The 22057-nt window shown below is 41.6% G+C and overlaps 1 protein-coding gene across 2 annotated transcripts in view; it reads left to right on the forward strand.

Annotated features, from left to right (window-relative positions):
• Positions 1-22057, forward strand: part of FASN (fatty acid synthase) — a 111223-nt gene that overhangs the window by 22564 nt on the left and 66602 nt on the right. For both annotated transcript variants that reach the window (XM_056550027.1, XM_056550025.1), the window contains exons 8-11: positions 751-885; positions 4046-4508; positions 5921-6108; positions 18721-18910. In XM_056550027.1, coding sequence (XP_056406002.1) covers positions 751-885; positions 4046-4508; positions 5921-6108; positions 18721-18910 — 976 coding nt within the window. The remainder of the gene's footprint in view (positions 1-750; positions 886-4045; positions 4509-5920; positions 6109-18720; positions 18911-22057) is intronic.

Below are 22057 nucleotides of genomic sequence, written 5' to 3' on the forward strand. Positions count from 1 at the left end.
TCATAGTTTTGATGCCTTCAGTGTGAATCTAAAATTTTCATAGTCATGAAAATAAAGAAAACTCTGAATGAGAAGGTGTTTCCAAACTTTTGGTCTGTACTGTATGTGTATATATATATATTTCTACAAATGACAATTAGAAAAAAATAAAATTTTATATAAAAGATAGGTAAAAAAAAACGATATTTATATGGAGGAATAAAGACATTTGTTTTTTACTTTTGGCACCACCTATGGACGGTGTCACCTTTTTAAAATCTTTGGTCGCAAAAGTTACTTTTCTAACTATGCAGTGTTGAAATAAAGGAAAATGATCATGCTGTTCACCCACACTAATCCCAATACACTGGGTTATAGTGCGGGTGAACAAGAGACCGATGAGGGGTCACTGACTGCTATACCTACCTGCAAACTGGTGATCTGTCCAAAGATCGTCTTCCATCTCTCCTGAATTGCACACTGGAGGCGGGCCCGCCGTGGGTCACGTGGTGGCAAAAGGTTGGGCACCCTGGACCCAGCACCCTGCACCCAGAAGATGCACATACAGCAGTTTAGTTGTAGATAAATGTGTCTGTGATTCCTTTTCCTCCAAATGTTAGAATCAATTCTTCTTGTTTGACATAACTTGACCCACATCTACAATGTTGAAGCATCTTACCTCCAAAGGTCCTTATATCTAGAAGATTATAGAGCAACAACATAGAAATACTCTAGCACATTTACATATCTTCCTAATCTTGTGTCCTGCAGGTTGGAGATCCCCAGGAAGTAAACGGGATTGTGAGTGTTTTCTGCAGGTCAGAAAGAGAACCGTTGTTACTTGGCTCCACCAAGTCCAATATGGGCCATCCAGAACCTGCCTCTGGTCTTGCTGCATTATGTAAGGTGAGATAGGAAGCATATCTTGGGTCACATCAGTTAATTTGACTCTATAGAAACTATTTTAAACATATAATCTGGTGGCACAATCATCTTGTGAACCGGCATCAAATTAAAGGGGTATTCCGGCTTTATACATCTTATCCCCTATCCAAAGGATAGGGGATAAGATGTATGATCACAGGGGTCCCACCGCTGGGGACCCCCTTGATCTCGGTGCAGTCCCTGGCATTCTGTGCCAGGCGCTGCCTCCTAGACAGGGACGGCCACACCCCCTAGGGATGTCACGCCAAGCCCCCTCCATTTATGTCTATAGGAGGGGGCGTGGCGGCGTTGACATCATGTCCCCGTCTCGGAGACAGTGCCCAGCTTAGAATGCCAGGGGCTGCACCGAGATCGCGGGGGTCCCCAGCGGCGGAACACCTGCAATAATACATCTTATCCCCTATCCTTTTGATAGGGGATAAGATGTACATTGACCCCTCGACCTACGATGGCCCCGACATACGATAATTTCAACATACGATGGCCTCCCAGAGGCCATCGCATGTTGAAGGCTGCATCAACATACTATGCTTAGTTTTTTATGTCGGGGCCATTGCATAAACGGCTATCCTAGCCTAGCCGTTTAAGGTGCCCCGTGTGGTCCGGTGACGATCACTTACATGTTCCCGGTGCTCCTGACCGTCCTCTTCGGGATCCCCTGCATCTCCGTCACTCTCCATGGTCTTCATCACGTCGCTGCGCACGCCGTCCCGTCATTCAATAGGAGTGGCGTGCGTAGCGACGGCGATAAGGAACGACGATCCCGGGCAGCGGAACGGTCTGGAGTGACAGGGACACCACGGGTATGCGGCGACAGCGATGGACGGCGACATCCAGGGCAGCGGTGACGGTCCGGAGTGGCAGGGACAGGTGAGTATAACTTCCTATATTTAACATTGCACGGATCCCTCAACATACAATGGTTTCAACAAACGATGGTTCATTTGGAACAAATTACCATCGTATGTTGAGGGACCACTGTATAAAGCCCTAATACCCCTTTAATGGCGGCACGTTACGGCGATATTTGTGTTGCACAGCATTCACACCACACGAATACTGTAGAAAACTAAATGTTCAGCTTGCTAAGTCAATGATGGTTATGTGCCCCATGTCTTTTTTGGCACCTTTAACATCTGCCTATCCCTTTGTTACCATAAGTGATTCTATAATAGAATAGAAAAAGGAGTAATGGTGAAATCCTATTCCCTGGTGTTCCTCCGTAGACACAAGCTGCCTGGGTAGGCTGGCAGAGAAGCTACAGGGAATTTGATTTCCCCAGATCTGCTCTATTTTGAGTTCATCCTTAGGTAACACCACTGTATTTCAGCCAGATTTAGGTTGGCAAATAGTCTGGTAGTAGCCCTCCTATCTTAATAATGACGGTATAGCAACCACTTGACTATTAGGTGACCATTGTTTCATTTCTATATAGCTGCTTGCACAGAAGAGGTCACAAGAGTGTGCGATGTATTGCACAGTACTATCATACATGGGCGGTATTGGGTTCATGAAACACAAGCAGGGCAAAGCATGAAAAGACAACACAAGAATTAAAGGGGTATTCCGGGCAAAAACATCTTATCCCCTATCCGAAGTATAGGGGAAAAGATGTCTGATCGCGGGGGGGGGGGGGGGGGGGGGGCGGCACCGCTGAAACCCCCTGCAGCACCCGCATTGTACTCCAGTTTCGGAAACCTCCTCCACGCCACGCCCTCTTGTGACATCATGCCACGCCCCCTCCATCCATGTCTATGGGGGGGCGTGACTGCCGTCACGCCCCCTCCCATAGACATGAATGGAGGGGCGTGGCTTGACATCACGAGGGGGCATGCCGAATAATAGGATAAATTCAGGGCTCAAGTCCTGCAGGAACGCATGGGAACGGAGTTCCTGCACTTTTCCCACAGCAGGAACCCTGTTCCCATTATCAATAGTCCTGCAGGACCAGTCCTTGAGTGGAAATCTTGGGTGAGTTCCCACACTTTTTCTCCCAGGACTTGACCCCTGGATAAATGTTTAGGAACAAGAAGGATTTTTCGTGATGTCCTGTTTGTGTAGGAACAAAAAGCTCTGAGGAAGATATTGACAAGTAGAGGTAGAGTGGATCCGTATTACTTGTTTGCCTAAGTGTCAGTCACCCATAAGCCATGCACTTTGATCCAATAGACATGACAATTGAGGATAATAATTACACAGGCATTTGGGAAAGTAAGTAACTACATGGGAAGTTGCTGAGATCTATTGGGTTGAGACGGTAATATCAAGTTCTGGTATTTCGCTTCAGCCTATTAAACCTGTGTAAAATAGTTTTTACATTTTAGTATAAGCCAGCCTGTCTACTATAATACCCATGACCTCACTCAGCTTTGTAGTTATTGTGCAGATTATATAGACTCATTTAATGCTATGTCAGACAGGTTCAACCAATTTAAAGGGGTACTCTGATGGGAATTTTATTTTATTTTTTTTAATGAACTGGTGCCAGAAAGTTAAACAGATTTGTAAATTACTTCTATTAAAAAATCTTTATCCTTCCAGTACTTTTTTGCAGCTGTATGCTACAGAGGAAATTCTTTGCTTTTTGAATTTCTTTTTTGTCTTGTCCACAGTGCTCTCTGCTGACACCTCTGTCCATGTCAGGAACTGTCCAGAGCAGGATAGGTTTGCAATGGGGATTTTCTCCTGCTCTGGACAGTTCCTGATACGGGCATCAGGTGTCAGCAGAGAGCACTGTGGACAAGACAAAAAAAAAATTCAAAAAGAAAAGAATTTCCTCTAGCATACAGCTGCTAAACAGTACTGGAAGGGTAAAGATTTCTTAATAGAAGTAATTTATAAATCTGTTTAACTTTCTGGCACCGGTTCATTTAAAAAAAAAAAAAAAAAAAAGGTTTTTCACCGGAGTACCCCTTTAACCATTGAACTCTTTAGGTCTAGCTTTTTCCCAGCCCCTCACCAACCCCTGAATTTTCATGCTTTGTATAATCGTCATAGAATCCAGTATAGTAGTATTAGAACATTAGTTCAGTGTATAGAAAGGTCTTTCTAGGATAAAATGTGCACATATATAAGGGTATGGCTTGATACTATGTGTTGTTTCAATTTTATGCCAAAATAGGTCGTTCTCTCTCTTGAGCATGGTGTTTGGGCCCCAAATCTCCATTACAAGAATCCAAACCAAGATATCCCTGCTTTGCAAGATGGAAGAATTCAAGTGGTGACTGAACCCATTCCAGTAAAAGGTGGTATTGTTGGCATTAACTCTTTTGGATTTGGTGGCTCCAATGTTCACGTGATCTTGAGACCAAACGAGAAGACATTATCCTCCAGTGAGGGATCCCTTCCTCTTCCACGCCTGGTTCAGATATGCGGAAGGACACAGGAGGCTGTCGAGGCTCTGGTAGAGAAAAGTCAAAAACTTGCCAAAGACGGTAGTTTTGTGAACTTGCTAAATGACATCTCTGGAATGGCCTCTTTAGCCATGCCGTATCGGGGATACACACTTGTGGGAACAGAAAGTGATGTAAAGGAGATCCAGCAGACACAGGCATCTGGCAGACCTCTGTGGTACATTTGTTCAGGTGAGAATTTCCATCCCATTTTGTTTTCTGCCAGTAAGCGCTTGCAGTGTCCCTACGTGATATCAAAGGGGAACTGACAGCCAGTTCACCCGCACGAAACCCAATACATAGGATTATAGTGTGGGTGAACAAGATTAAAATGATGTATAATTTACCGGATCAGCATAGCTGTTCGGGAATTACCTGGTGTTGTAGCCTCTGTTGCTAATATGTAAATGTCGACCTGTGCACAATGGAGGCAGAATCCAGCATACCCAGCATCCCTGCTTCTGTCCCTTTTTGCTCTATATACCAACCCACCTGGTAAATATGGGCATATCGGGGCAGAAGGCACGGAGACAGGGATGCTGGATATGCTGATTCCTGCCTCCATTGTGGAAAGGACGACATATATCTGTTAGCAAGGAGGCTCATACACCACCATGTATCTCTGGAACAATGGTTATACATTGTAATCTGTTTGACCCGCACTATAACCCTGTGTAATGGGTTTAGTGCGCTTGAACCGGCTGCCAGTTTCATTTTTTTCACAGATTCATCTAGCTGGCCCTTCATGTCAAACTTTAAAGGGGTACTCCACCCCTGGACGCCTTATTCCCTATCCGAACAATAGTGGGATAAGATCGCAGGGGTCCGGCTGCAGGGATCCTCATGCGATCTCCGGGTGGTACCCCGGCGTTCTGAACATTTTTGTTCAGAACGCTGGTTCGGGCGGCTGTGGTTGTGACATCACATCATGCCCCCTCCATTCATGTCTATGGGAGGGTTGTGACAGCTGTGGTCACTCGTGGCAGCTGGGACACCCCCCCACGATCTCTGGGCGGCACTTCCGTGTTCGGAATATTTTTGGATCGGGGGACAAGATGTCACCGATACTGAACAAACACCCTACAGTTTACTGTAGGTAGCGGTGCACATAGAGAATGCTACACCAAAAAATAAAAAAATAGCACTAAACACAAAATATCAAAAAACATATATGTCTTTATTAGTTCAACTAAAAAACATTTTTAAAACACATACAGTGACATAAAGGCACCAGAACACATATAGAAAGTAGGTATGAAGGCTATACCCATAAACTGAGTATGAAATGTTACAATAGCGCATGCCAAGTAGCTATGCACAATACATATAAATATTCAACAGAAAATAAGACAGCAAAGAAAAACCTGGACATGTATAGTGCAAGGAATCATTTAGGATGCCAGACCGTACCTACAAAGCCCCAACGACCGTTTTGCTAACAAATTGCTTCCTCAGGGGGTCCCCTGAGGATGGGACGTGAAGGATATCATGCTGAACTTCAGGGTCTGATGGTAGGGGGGCATTGTTATATTTCTGCATTAAGCATCAAAAACACTTGTCCTATCCCTGAGATACCCTATCATTATGTCTTATGTTATATACAGGAATGGGGACACAGTGGAAAGGAATGGGTCACAGCCTCATGAACTTGGATATATTCCGTGAGTCCATTTTACGATCTGATGAAGCACTGAAAGGAACCGGACTGAAAGTGTCAGAACTTCTGCTCCATGCCGATGACAGCACTTTCGAGGACACTGTTCATGCATTTGTTGGGCTGGCTGCAATCCAGGTACACCCCTGATTAAACTCACTTATGGGAGATACTGTATATAATGTGAGGGGTGGACTCACTTATGGGAGATACTGTATATATAATGTGAGGGGTGGACTCACTTATGGGAGATACTGTATATATAATGTGAGGGGTGGACTCACTTATGGGAGATACTGTATATAATGTGAGGGGTGGACTCAACTTATGGGAGATACTGTATATAATGTGAGGGGTGGACTCACTTATGGGATATACTGTATATAATGTGAGGGGTGGACTCACTTATGGGAGATACTGTATATAATGTGAGGGGTGGACTCACTTATGGGAGATACTGTATATATAATGTGAGGGGTGGACTCACTTATGGGAGATACTGTATATAATGTGAGGGGTGGACTCACTTATGGGATATACTGTATATAATGTGAGGGGTGGACTCACTTATGGGAGATACTGTATATAATGTGAGGGGTGGAGTCACTTATGGGATATACTGTATATAATGTGAGGGGTGGACTCATTTATGGGAGATACTGTATATAATGTGAGGGGTGGACTCACTTATGGGAGATGCTGTATATATAATATGAGGGGTGGACTCACTTATGGGATATACTGTATATATAATGTGAGGGGTGGACTCACTTATGGGAGATACTGTATATAATGTGAGGGGTGGACTCACTTATGGGAGATACTGTATATATAATGTGAGGGGTGGACTCACTTATGGGATATACTGTATATATAATGTGAGGGATGGACTCACTTATGGGAGATACTGTATATATAATGTGAGGGGTGGACTCACTTATGGGAGATACTGTATATATAATGTGAGGGGTGGACTCACTTATGGGATATACTGTATATAATGTGAGGGGTGGACTCACTTATGGGAGATACTGTATATATAATGTGAGGGGTGGACTCACTTATGGGAGATACTGTATATATAATGTGAGGGGTGGACTCACTTATGGGATATACTGTATATAATGTGAGGGGTGGAGTCACTTATGAGAGATACTATATATATAATGTGAGGAGGGGACTCACTTATGGGAGATACTGTATATAATGTGAGGGGTGGAGTCACTTATGGGAGATACTGTATATATAATGTGAGGGGTGGAGTCACTTATGGGAGATACTGTATATATAATGTGAGGGGTGGACTCACTTATGGGAAATACTGTATATATAATGTGAGGGGTGGAGTCACTTATGGGAGATACTGTATATAATTTGAGGGGTGGACTCACTTATGGGATATACTGTATATATAATGTGAGGGGTGGAGTCACTTATGGGATATACTGTATATATAATGTGAGGGGTGGAGTCACTTATGGGATATACTGTATATATAATGTGAGGGGTGGAGTCACTTATGGGATATACTGTATGTATAATGTGAGGGGTGGAGTCACTTATGGGAGATACTGTATATATAATGTGAGGGGTGGATTCACTTATGGGTGATACTATATATAATGTGAGGGGTGGACTCACTTATGGGATATACAGTATATATAATGTGAGGGGTGGACTCACTTATGGGATATACTGTATATATAATGTGAGGGGTGGAGTCACTTATGGGATATACTGTATATATAATGTGAGGGGTGGACTCACTTATGGGAGATACTGTATATATAATGTGAGGGGTGGAGTCACTTATGGGAGATACTGTATATATAATGTGAGGGGTGGGCTCACTTATGGGATATACAGTATATATAATGTGAGGGGTGGACTCACTTATGGGAGATACTGTATATATAATGTGAGGGGTGGACTCACTTATGGGATATACTGTATATATAATGTGAGGGGTGGAGTCACTTATGGGAGATACTGTATATATAATGTGAGGGGTGGACTCACTTATGGGATATACTGTATATATAATGTGAGGGGTGGAGTCACTTATGGGAGATACTGTATATATAATGTGAGGGGAGGACTCACTTATGGGATATACTGTATATATAATGTGAGGGGTGGAGTCACTTATGGGAGATACTGTATATAAAATGTGAGGGGTGGACTCACTTATGGGAGATACTGTATATATATATATATATATATATATATATATACAGCATCTCCCATAAGTGAATCCACCCCTCACATTATATATATACAGTATCTCCCATAAGTGAATCCACCCCTCACATTATATATACAGTATCTCCCATAAGTGAGTCCACCCCTCACATTATATATACAGTATATCCCATAAGTGAGTCCATCCCTCACATTATATACAGTATCTCCCATAAGTGAGTCCACCCCTCACATTATATATACAGTATATCCCATAAGTGAGTCCACCCCTCACATTATATATACAGTATATCCCATAAGTGAGTCCACCCCTCACATTATATATACAGTATCTCCCATAAGTGAGTCCACCCCTCACATTATATATACAGTATATCCCATAAGTAAGTCCACCCCTCACATTATATATACAGTATCTCCCATAAATGAGTCCACCCCTCACATTATATATACAGTATATCCCATAAGTGAGTCCACCCCTCACATTATATATACAGTATCTCCCATAAGTGAGTCCACCCCTCACATTATATATACAGTATATCCCATAAGTGAGTCCACCCCTCACATTATATACACTATCACCCATAAGTGAATCCACCCCTCACATTATATATACAGTATCTCCCATAAGTGAGTCCACCCCTCACATTATATATACAGTATCTCCCATAAGTGAGTCCACCCCTCACATTATATATACAGTATCTCCCATAAGTGAGTCCACCCCTCACATTATATATACAGTATCTCCCATAAGTGAGTCCACCCCTCACATTATATACAGTATATCCCATAAGTGAGTCCACTCCTCACATTATATAATGTGAGGGGTGGACTCACTTATGGGAGATACTGTATATAATGTGAGGGGTGGACTCACTTATGGGAGATACTGTATATAATGTGAGGGGTGGACTCACTTATGGGAGATACTGTATATATAATGTGAGGGGTGGACTCACTTATGGGAGATACTGTATATATAATGTGAGGGGTGGACTCACTTATGGGAGATACTGTATATATAATGTAAGGGGTGGACTCACTTATGGGATATACTGTATATAATGTGAGGGGTGGACTCACTTATGGGGGATACTGTATATAATGTGAGGGGTGGACTCACTTATGGGGGATACTGTATATATAATGTGAGGGGTGGAGTCACTTATGGGATATACTGTATATAATGTGAGGGGTGGAGTCACTTATGGGAGATACTGTATATATAATGTGAGGGGTGGACTCATTTATGGGAGATACTGTATATATAATGTGAGGGGTGGACTCACTTATGGGATATACTGTATATATAATGTGAGGGGTGGACTTACTTATGGGATATACTGTATATATAATGTGAGGGGTGGACTCACTTATGGGGGATACTATATATAATGTGAGGGGTGGACTCACTTATGGGATATACTGTATATATAATGTGAGGGGTGGACTCACTTATGGGAGATACTGTATATATAATGTGAGGGGTGGACTCACTTATGGGATATACTGTATATATAATGTGAGGGGTGGAGTCACTTATGGGAGATACTGTATATATAATGTGAGGGGTGGACTCACTTATGGGATATACTGTATATATAATGTGAGGGGTGGAGTCACTTATGGGAGATACTGTATATATAATGTGAGGGGTGGACTCACTTATGGGAGATACTGTATATATAATGTGAGGGGTGGACTCACTTATGGGAGATACTGTATATATAATGTGAGGGGTGGACTCACTTATGGGAGATACTGTATATATAATGTGAGGGGTGGACTCACTTATGGGATATACTGTATATATAATGTGAGGGGTGGAGTCACTTATGGGAGATACTGTATATATAATGTGAGGGGTGGAGTCACTTATGGGAGATACTGTATATATAATGTGAGGGGTGGACTCACTTATGGGATATACTGTATATAATGTGAGGGGTGGAGTCACTTATGGGATATACTGTATATATAATGTGAGGGGTGGACTCACTTATAGGAGATACTGTATATATAATGTGATGGGTGGACTCACTTATGGGATATACTGTATATATAATGTGAGGGGTGGACTCACTTATGGGATATACTGTATATAATGTGAGGGGTGGAGTCACTTATGGGAGATACTGTATATATAATGTGAGGGGTGGACTCACTTATGGGATATACTGTATATAATGTGAGGGGTGGAGTCACTTATGGGAGATACTGTATATATAATGTGAGGGGTGGACTCACTTATGGGAGATACTGTATATAATGTGAGGGGTGGACTCACTTATGGGATATACTGTATATAATGTGAGGGGTGGACTCACTTATGGGAGATACTGTATATATAATGTGAGGGGTGGACTCACTTATGGGATATACTGTATATAATGTGAGGGGTGGACTCACTTATGGGATATACTGTATATATAATGTGAGGGGTGGAGTCACTTATGGGAGATACTGTATATATAATGTGAGGGGTGGACTCACTTATGGGAGATACTGTATATAATGTGAGGGGTGGACTCACTTATGGGATATACTGTATATAATGTGAGGGGTGGACTCACTTATGGGAGATACTGTATATATAATGTGAGGGGTGGACTCACTTATGGGAGATACTGTATATATAATGTGAGGGGTGGACTCACTTATGGGAGATACTGTATATATAATGTGAGGGGTGGAGTCACTTATGGGATATACTGTATATAATGTGAGGGGTGGAGTCACTTATGGGAGATACTGTATATATAATGTGAGGGGTGGACTCATTTATGGGAGATACTGTATATATAATGTGAGGGGTGGACTCACTTATGGGATATACTGTATATATAATGTGAGGGGTGGACTTACTTATGGGATATACTGTATATATAATGTGAGGGGTGGACTCACTTATGGGGGATACTATATATAATGTGAGGGGTGGACTCACTTATGGGATATACTGTATATATAATGTGAGGGGTGGACTTACTTATGGGATATACTGTATATATAATGTGAGGGGTGGACTCACTTATGGGAGATACTGTATATATAATGTGAGGGGTGGACTCACTTATGGGAGATACTGTATATAATGTGAGGGGTGGACTCACTTATGGGAGATACTGTATATATAATGTGAGGGGTGGACTCACTTATGGGAGATACTGTATATATAATGTGAGGGGTGGACTCACTTATGGGAGATACTGTATATATAATGTAAGGGGTGGACTCACTTATGGGATATACTGTATATAATGTGAGGGGTGGACTCACTTATGGGGGATACTGTATATAATGTGAGGGGTGGACTCACTTATGGGGGATACTGTATATATAATGTGAGGGGTGGAGTCACTTATGGGATATACTGTATATAATGTGAGGGGTGGAGTCACTTATGGGAGATACTGTATATATAATGTGAGGGGTGGACTCATTTATGGGAGATACTGTATATATAATGTGAGGGGTGGACTCACTTATGGGATATACTGTATATATAATGTGAGGGGTGGACTTACTTATGGGATATACTGTATATATAATGTGAGGGGTGGACTCACTTATGGGGGATACTATATATAATGTGAGGGGTGGACTCACTTATGGGATATACTGTATATATAATGTGAGGGGTGGACTCACTTATGGGAGATACTGTATATATAATGTGAGGGGTGGACTCACTTATGGGATATACTGTATATATAATGTGAGGGGTGGAGTCACTTATGGGAGATACTGTATATATAATGTGAGGGGTGGACTCACTTATGGGATATACTGTATATATAATGTGAGGGGTGGAGTCACTTATGGGAGATACTGTATATATAATGTGAGGGGTGGACTCACTTATGGGAGATACTGTATATATAATGTGAGGGGTGGACTCACTTATGGGAGATACTGTATATATAATGTGAGGGGTGGACTCACTTATGGGAGATACTGTATATATAATGTGAGGGGTGGACTCACTTATGGGATATACTGTATATATAATGTGAGGGGTGGAGTCACTTACGGGAGATACTGTATATATAATGTGAGGGGTGGACTCACTTATGGGAGATACTGTATATATAATGTGAGGGGTGGACTCACTTATGGGATATACTGTATATAATGTGAGGGGTGGAGTCACTTATGGGATATACTGTATATATAATGTGAGGGGTGGACTCACTTATAGGAGATACTGTATATATAATGTGATGGGTGGACTCACTTATGGGATATACTGTATATATAATGTGAGGGGTGGACTCACTTATGGGAGATACTGTATATATAATGTGAGGGGTGGACTCACTTATGGGATATACTGTATATAATGTGAGGGGTGGAGTCACTTATGGGAGATACTGTATATATAATGTGAGGGGTGGACTCACTTATGGGAGATACTGTATATAATGTGAGGGGTGGACTCACTTATGGGATATACTGTATATAATGTGAGGGGTGGACTCACTTATGGGAGATACTGTATATATAATGTGAGGGGTGGACTCACTTATGGGATATACTGTATATAATGTGAGGGGTGGACTCACTTATGGGATATACTGTATATATAATGTGAGGGGTGGAGTCACTTATGGGAGATACTGTATATATAATGTGAGGGGTGGACTCACTTATGGGAGATACTGTATATAATGTGAGGGGTGGACTCACTTATGGGATATACTGTATATAATGTGAGGGGTGGACTCACTTATGGGAGATACTGTATATATAATGTGAGGGGTGGACTCACTTATGGGAGATACTGTATATATAATGTGAGGGGTGGACTCACTTATGGGAGATACTGTATATATAATGTGAGGGGTGGAGTCACTTATGGGATATACTGTATATAATGTGAGGGGTGGAGTCACTTATGGGAGATACTGTATATATAATGTGAGGGGTGGACTCATTTATGGGAGATACTGTATATATAATGTGAGGGGTGGACTCACTTATGGGATATACTGTATATATAATGTGAGGGGTGGACTTACTTATGGGATATACTGTATATATAATGTGAGGGGTGGACTCACTTATGGGGGATACTATATATAATGTGAGGGGTGGACTCACTTATGGGATATACTGTATATATAATGTGAGGGGTGGACTCACTTATGGGAGATACTGTATATATAATGTGAGGGGTGGACTCACTTATGGGATATACTGTATATATAATGTGAGGGGTGGAGTCACTTATGGGAGATACTGTATATATAATGTGAGGGGTGGACTCACTTATGGGATATACTGTATATATAATGTGAGGGGTGGAGTCACTTATGGGAGATACTGTATATATAATGTGAGGGGTGGACTCACTTATGGGAGATACTGTATATATAATGTGAGGGGTGGACTCACTTATGGGAGATACTGTATATATAATGTGAGGGGTGGACTCACTTATGGGAGATACTGTATATATAATGTGAGGGGTGGACTCACTTATGGGATATACTGTATATATAATGTGAGGGGTGGAGTCACTTATGGGAGATACTGTATATATAATGTGAGGGGTGGACTCACTTATGGGAGATACTGTATATATAATGTGAGGGGTGGACTCACTTATGGGATATACTGTATATAATGTGAGGGGTGGAGTCACTTATGGGATATACTGTATATATAATGTGAGGGGTGGACTCACTTATAGGAGATACTGTATATATAATGTGATGGGTGGACTCACTTATGGGATATACTGTATATATAATGTGAGGGGTGGACTCACTTATGGGAGATACTGTATATATAATGTGAGGGGTGGACTCACTTATGGGATATACTGTATATAATGTGAGGGGTGGAGTCACTTATGGGAGATACTGTATATATAATGTGAGGGGTGGACTCACTTATGGGAGATACTGTATATAATGTGAGGGGTGGACTCACTTATGGGATATACTGTATATAATGTGAGGGGTGGACTCACTTATGGGAGATACTGTATATATAATGTGAGGGGTGGACTCACTTATGGGATATACTGTATATAATGTGAGGGGTGGACTCACTTATGGGATATACTGTATATATAATGTGAGGGGTGGAGTCACTTATGGGAGATACTGTATATATAATGTGAGGGGTGGACTCACTTATGGGAGATACTGTATATAATGTGAGGGGTGGACTCACTTATGGGATATACTGTATATAATGTGAGGGGTGGACTCACTTATGGGAGATACTGTATATATAATGTGAGGGGTGGACTCACTTATGGGAGATACTGTATATATAATGTGAGGGGTGGACTCACTTATGGGAGATACTGTATATATAATGTGAGGGGTGGACTCACTTATGGGATATACTGTATATATAATGTGAGGGGTGGAGTCACTTATGGGAGATACTGTATATATAATGTGAGGGGTGGACTCACTTATGGGAGATACTGTATATATAATGTGAGGGGTGGACTCACTTATGGGATATACTGTATATAATGTGAGGGGTGGACTCACTTATGGGAGATACTGTATATAATGTGAGGGGTGGACTCACTTATGGGATATACTGTATATAATGTGAGGGGTGGACTCACTTATGGGAGATACTGTATATATAATGTGAGGGGTGGACTCACTTATGGGATATACTGTATATAATGTGAGGGGTGGACTCACTTATGGGATATACTGTATATATAATGTGAGGGGTGGAGTCACTTATGGGAGATACTGTATATATAATGTGAGGGGTGGACTCACTTATGGGAGATACTGTATATAATGTGAGGGGTGGACTCACTTATGGGATATACTGTATATAATGTGAGGGGTGGACTCACTTATGGGAGATACTGTATATATAATGTGAGGGGTGGACTCACTTATGGGAGATACTGTATATAATGTGAGGGGTGGACTCACTTATGGGATATACTGTATATATAATGTGAGGGGTGGAGTCACTTATGGGATATACTGTATATATAATGTGAGGGGTGGAGTCACTTATGGGATATACTGTATATATAATGTGAGGGGTGGAGTCACTTATGGGAGATACTGTATATATAATGTGAGAGGTGGATTCACTTATGGGTGATACTATATATAATGTGAGGGGTGGACTCACTTATGGGAGATACTGTATATATAATGTGAGGGGTGGAGTCACTTATGGGAGATACTGTATATATAATGTGAGGGGTGGACTCACTTATGGGAGATACTGTATATAATGTGAGGGGTGGACTCACTTATGGGAGATACTGTATATAATGTGAGGGGTGGACTCACTTATGGGAGATACTGTATATATAATGTGAGGGGTGGACTCACTTATGGGATATACTGTATATATAATGTGAGGGGTGGACTCACTTATGGGACATACTGTATATATAATGTGAGGGGTGGACTCACTTATGGGATATACTGTATATATAATGTGAGGGGTGGAGTCACTTATGGGAGATACTGTATATATAATGTGAGGGGTGGACTCACTTATGGGAGATACTGTATATATAATGTGAGGGGTGGACTCACTTATGGGATATACTGTATATAATGTGAGGGGTGGAGTCACTTATGGGAGATACTGTATATATAATGTGAGGGGTGGACTCACTTATGGGATATACTGTATATAATGTGAGGGGTGGACTCACTTAAGGGAGATACTGTATATAATGTGAGGGGTGGAGTCACTTATGGGATATACTGTATATATAATGTGAGGGGTGGAGTCACTTATGGGAGATACTGTATATATAATGTGAGGGGTGGACTCACTTATGGGATATACTGTATATAATGTGAGGGGTGGACTCACTTATGGGATATACTGTATATATAATGTGAGGGGTGGAGTCACTTATGGGAGATACTGTATATATAATGTGAGGGGTGGACTCACTTATGGGAGATACTGTATATAATGTGAGGGGTGGACTCACTTATGGGATATACTGTATATAATGTGAGGGGTGGACTCACTTATGGGAGATACTGTATATAATGTGAGGGGTGGACTCACTTATGGGAGATACTGTATATATAATGTGAGGGGTGGACTCACTTATGGGAGATACTGTATATAATGTGAGGGGTGGACTCACTTATGGGATATACTGTATATATAATGTGATGGGTGGAGTCACTTATGGGATATACTGTATATATAATGTGAGGGGTGGAGTCACTTATGGGATATACTGTATATATAATGTGAGGGGTGGAGTCACTTATGGGAGATACTGTATATATAATGTGAGGGGTGGATTCACTTATGGGTGATACTATATATAATGTGAGGGGTGGACTCACTTATGGGATATACTGTATATATAATGTGAGGGGTGGACTCACTTATGGGAGATACTGTATATATAATGTGAGGGGTGGAGTCACTTATGGGAGATACTGTATATATAATGTGAGGGGTGGATTCACTTATGGGTGATACTGTATATATAATGTGAGGGGTGGACTCACTTATGGGATACACTGTATATAATGTGAGGGGTGGAGTCACTTATGGGGGATACTGTATATATAATGTGAGGGGTGGAGTCACTTATGGGATATACTGTATATATAATGTGAGGGGTGGACTCACTTATGGGATACACTGTATATAATGTGAGGGGTGGAGTCACTTATGGGGGATACTGTATATATAATGTGAGGGGTGGAGTCACTTATGGATGATAATGTATATATAATGTGAGGGGTGGACTCACTTATGGGATACACTGTATATAATGTGAGGGGTGGAGTCACTTATGGGGGATACTGTATATATAATGTGAGGGGTGGAGTCACTTATGGGAGATACTGTATATATAATGTGAGGGGTGGACTCACTTATGGGATATACAGTATATATAATGTGAGGGGTGGACTCACTTATGGGATATACTGTATATACTGTGAGGGGTGGACTCACTTATGGGATATACTGTATATAATGTGAGGGGTGGACTCACTTATGGGATATACTGTATATATAATGTGAGGGGTGGACTCACTTATGGGATATACTGTATATATAATGTGAGGGGTGGACTCACTTATGGGGGATACTGTATATATAATGTGAGGGGTGGACTCACTTATGGGATATACAGTATATATAATGTGAGGGGTGGACTCACTTATGGGATATACTGTATATACTGTGAGGGGTGGACTCACTTATGGGATATACTGTATATAATGTGAGGGGTGGACTCACTTATGGGATATACTGTATATATAATGTGAGGGGTGGACTCACTTATGGGATATACTGTATATATAATGTGAGGGGTGGACTCACTTATGGGAGATACTGTATATAATGTGAGGAGTGGACTCACTTATGGGATATACTGTATATATAATGTGAGGGGTGGACTCACTTATGGGAGATACTGTATATATAATGTGAGGGGTGGACTCACTTATGGGATATACTGTATATATAATGTGAGGGGTGGACTCACTTATGGGAGATACTGTATATATAATGTGAGGGGTGGAGTCACTTATGGGAGATACTGTATATATAATGTGAGGGGTGGAGTCACTTATGGGAAATACTGTATATAATGTGAGGGGTGGACTCACTTATGGGAGATACTGTATATAATGTGAGGGGTGGAGTCACTTATGGGATATACTGTATATAATGTGAGGGGTGGACTCACTTATGGGAGATACTGTATATATAATGTGAGGGGTGGACTCACTTATGGGATATACTGTATATATAATGTAAGGGGTGGACTCACTTATGGGATATACTGTATATATAATGTGAGGGGTGGACCCACTTATGGGAAATACTGTATATATAATGTGAGGGGTGGACTCACTTATGGGATATACTGTATATAATGTGAGGGGTGGACTCACTTATGGGATATACTGTATATATAATGTGAGGGGTGGACTCACTTATGGGATATACTGTATATATAATGTAAGGGGTGGACTCACTTATGGGATATACTGTATATATAATGTGAGGGGTGGACCCACTTATGGGAAATACTGTATATATAATGTGAGGGGTGGACTCACTTATGGGATATACTGTATATAATGTGAGGGGTGGACTCACTTATGGGATATACTGTATATATAATGTGAGGGGTGGACTCACTTATGGGTGATACTGTATATATAATGTGAGGGGTGGAGTCACTTATGGGATATACTGTATATAATGTGAGGGGTGGACTCACTTATGGGATATACTGTATATATAATGTGAGGGGTGGACTCACTTATGGGATATACTGTATATAATGTGAGGGGTGGACTCACTTATGGGATATACTGTATATATAATGTGAGGGGTGGACCCACTTATGGGATATACTGTATATATAATGTGAGGGGTGGACTCACTTATGGGATATACTGTATATATAATGTGAGGGGTGGACTCACTTATGGGGGATACTATATATAATGTGAGGGGTGGACTCACTTATGGGGGTCACTGTATATCATTTCAGGTTATTCTTGAATGACTCTTCATCCCTCTTTTCAGATCGCTCAGATTGACATGCTGAAAGCAATGAGACTGGAACCTGATGGCATTGTTGGACACTCAGTCGGAGAGTTAGCTTGTGGATATGCAGATAATTCGCTCAGCCACACAGAAGCCATACTGGCTGCCTACTGGAGGGGACGGAGCATCAAAGAGGCAAAACTCCCTCCAGGTGGAATGGCTGCCGTAGGTATGTTAAACATCATTGCTAAGTCTTTTAGATAAGTGTCCTACATGTTTATGACTTAAATCCCAGAAGATTCTTTACTGTACAATATGAAGTGATTGAATGGAATTAAAGGGGTACTCCGGTGGAAAACTTTTTTTTTTTTTTTTTCTTAAATCAACTGGTGCCAGAAAGTTAAATAGATTTGTAAATTAACTCAACATAGGTGCAGCTCACAACAAAAGGACCGAGGTAATTAAAGGGGTACTCCGCCCCTGGCATCTTATCCCCTATCCAAAGGATAGGGGATAAGATGTCAGATCGCCGCGGTCCCGCTGCTGGGGACCCCGGGGATCGCCGCTGCGGCACCCCGCCATCATTACTGCGCAGAGCGAGTTCGCTCTGTGCGTAATGACGGGCGATACAGGGGCCGGAGCAGCGTGACGTCATGGCTCCGCCCCTCATGGCATCACGGCCCGTCCCCTTAATGCAAGTCTATGGCAGGGGGTGTGAAAACTGCCACGCCCCCTCCCATAGACTTGTATTGACGGGGTGGGCCATGACGTCACGAGGGGCGGAGCCGTGATGTAACGATGCTCCGGCCCCTGTATTGCCCGTCATTACGTGCAGAGCGATCTCGCTCTGTGCAGTAATGATAGCGCGGTGCTGCAGCAGCGATCCCCGGGGTCCCCAGCAGCGGGACCCCGGCGATCTGACATCTTATCCCCTATCCTTTGGATAGGGGATAAGATGTCTAGGGGCGGAGTACCCCTTTAAAGCTAAAGCCGAACCCCACCGGCATCCAAATAAAAATTAGAATCAAAGATTTAAGCTTATACCTCAAGGACCTCACCAACCATGGTGCATAATGATGGGAGTGGAAATAAATATTAATATAACAGCGTCAGTATAACATTTTAATTAAATATAAAATATAGTATATAATCAATAATTTTACACATACACTGGCACTTTACAAGATATTCTCACTGGGCCTTAGTGAAATATCCAATTAAAAAGATACTGATACTCCGGTCCAGAAATCCATTGATCCGAAAACACTAAGGAAGTCCCGTTAGTTGGTAAAGATATATATAGAGATATAGAGAGTCAGTCTCCAGAGGAATGGTATATACAATTGTTGTTTCTCACCACTGCTAGATGTCAGTCACTGGCGGCTGTATTGTCCTCCACCGTATGTCACGGTCTCGCGCTGCTCTCGTCGCCCCGATGGCAGGGGGGCACGACGGTCTTATACGAGCTAATTGGTCAGCAGAACCTGTCAATCCTGACCCAGTGAACTCTGGGTATCACATGATCCAAAGGTCTTTAAAGGGTAACTCTTATTAAAACAAATTTTTGCTATTGCACTCCTTATGGTAAATAAAAAATATTTCTAATATACTTTGGTTAAAAAAAAATTAACTTTTCTATGTTTTATTTGTGCTTAAAAAAGCTTAAGAGCACATTTTCCCCCATCTAGAAAACTTTTATAGAAAACATTTTTTTAACCAAAGTATATTAGAAATATTTTTTTATTTACCATAAGGAGTGCAATAGCAAAAATTAGTTTTAATGAGAGTATTAAACCATAATACAATTTAATTAAAGGCACGTGACCTCTAAGGTCCTATACAGAGGTATTCCTATATAACATATTAAATATATATATATATTAATACATTAAATACCATTTATATGAGGCGACTAGGGGTTAGCCCTACAGAAGAGCCCCATTGTAAAGGAGGGACTCTGGCTGAGAGGACTTCAGACAAAGGGACAGGACTAGGTCCTGTACCGGGACACCACATATTGTTCCTCTGTTATTCCTACTGGAACTGCTTAAATAAATTGGCAAATTACTAGTAAAGGCAGGTGAGTCCGGAACTGCTGGCCAAAAACCAACTCCCACTGGGATGTTAGATACCAGTCAAACAGCCTGGGGACTTCACGGGGGTGCACTCCAAACAAAGTAGGCACTGGCAATAGGTACAAGAAATAAAAGGATGCACTCACCCTAAATACTTGCTAGCAGGAATCTTTATTCACATGCATTAAAAGTGTACAGCGGGTAGACACAGAGGAGCAACCTCGCAGCAAGGTTGCTCCTCTGCTTCTACCCGCTGTACATTTTTAACGCATGTGAATAAAGATTCCTGCTAGCAAGTATTTAGGGTGAGTGCATCCATTTATTTCTTGTACCTATATTAAATAAATTGGCCACTGGCACTATCGTTCCCCCTGTCAGAAAGTTTTGTTGCTACACAACATGACACTGTCCAAAGAGAGACAAAGGGGTTAATTTACTAACATAATCCCGACTCTTTTCTCTTGGGTTTTGCGCCCAAATTGTGTTGCACATTCCATGCGACACAGTTTGCGACCAATAAAACCCCAAAACCCTCAATTTTACAAGAAAAACCTGAAGAGGGGGCGTGGTCATGGGAGAAAGTGGGCGTGGCCACGGCAGTTTTGAAACATCCCAACATATTTACTAAGGTTTCCAAATAAAATGTGTTGGATTCGAGCTGGGAAAAACCCAACAGATCAGAACAGTTGTAAAAAAAAAAGCAAAATGTAGGGAAAAGTGCAAAATGTAGGGAAACCTTAGTAAATACCTTGGGAAAATACCTTTCGGAAATCAAAACCCACAAAGAAACCTACACTCCACTCTTAGTAAATAAACCCCAGAGTGTGTAGGGCCACAATATTGTATTGTAACGCTCTTTTGTCAATTTATATAGTTACATAGGTAGTATGGTTGAAAAAAGACATATATGTCCGTCAAGTTCAACCAAGGAGATGAAGGTAAGGGGTATGGGTGATACATTTTCAGGAGGAATAACAGAAGGACAGCATGATGCTGAATTCTAAGAAAAGATGTGGGGATGATAAGTGGCATCATTAGGGTTGGGATCCCCTTTTGTGGTAGTAAATGGTGTCATCCCATATAATACTGAATAGCAAAATCATATAAAAGATCCTGCAGACTGTGGCAGGCCTGCAAGATGTTTGAGAGAGCCTTGATGGCGGTTTTGAAGGTTTACACAATTTTCCTACACACGTATACTACACAACATGTGAAAGAACCTGAAGATTGTGGATATAAAGGGGTACTCTGCCCCTAGATAAGATGTTTGATCACGACATCCGGTGCGCGAAGCAAACTTT

Source organism: Hyla sarda, chromosome 13 (genome assembly GCF_029499605.1).
Source record: "Hyla sarda isolate aHylSar1 chromosome 13, aHylSar1.hap1, whole genome shotgun sequence".
Lineage (NCBI taxonomy): Eukaryota > Metazoa > Chordata > Amphibia > Anura > Hylidae > Hyla > Hyla sarda.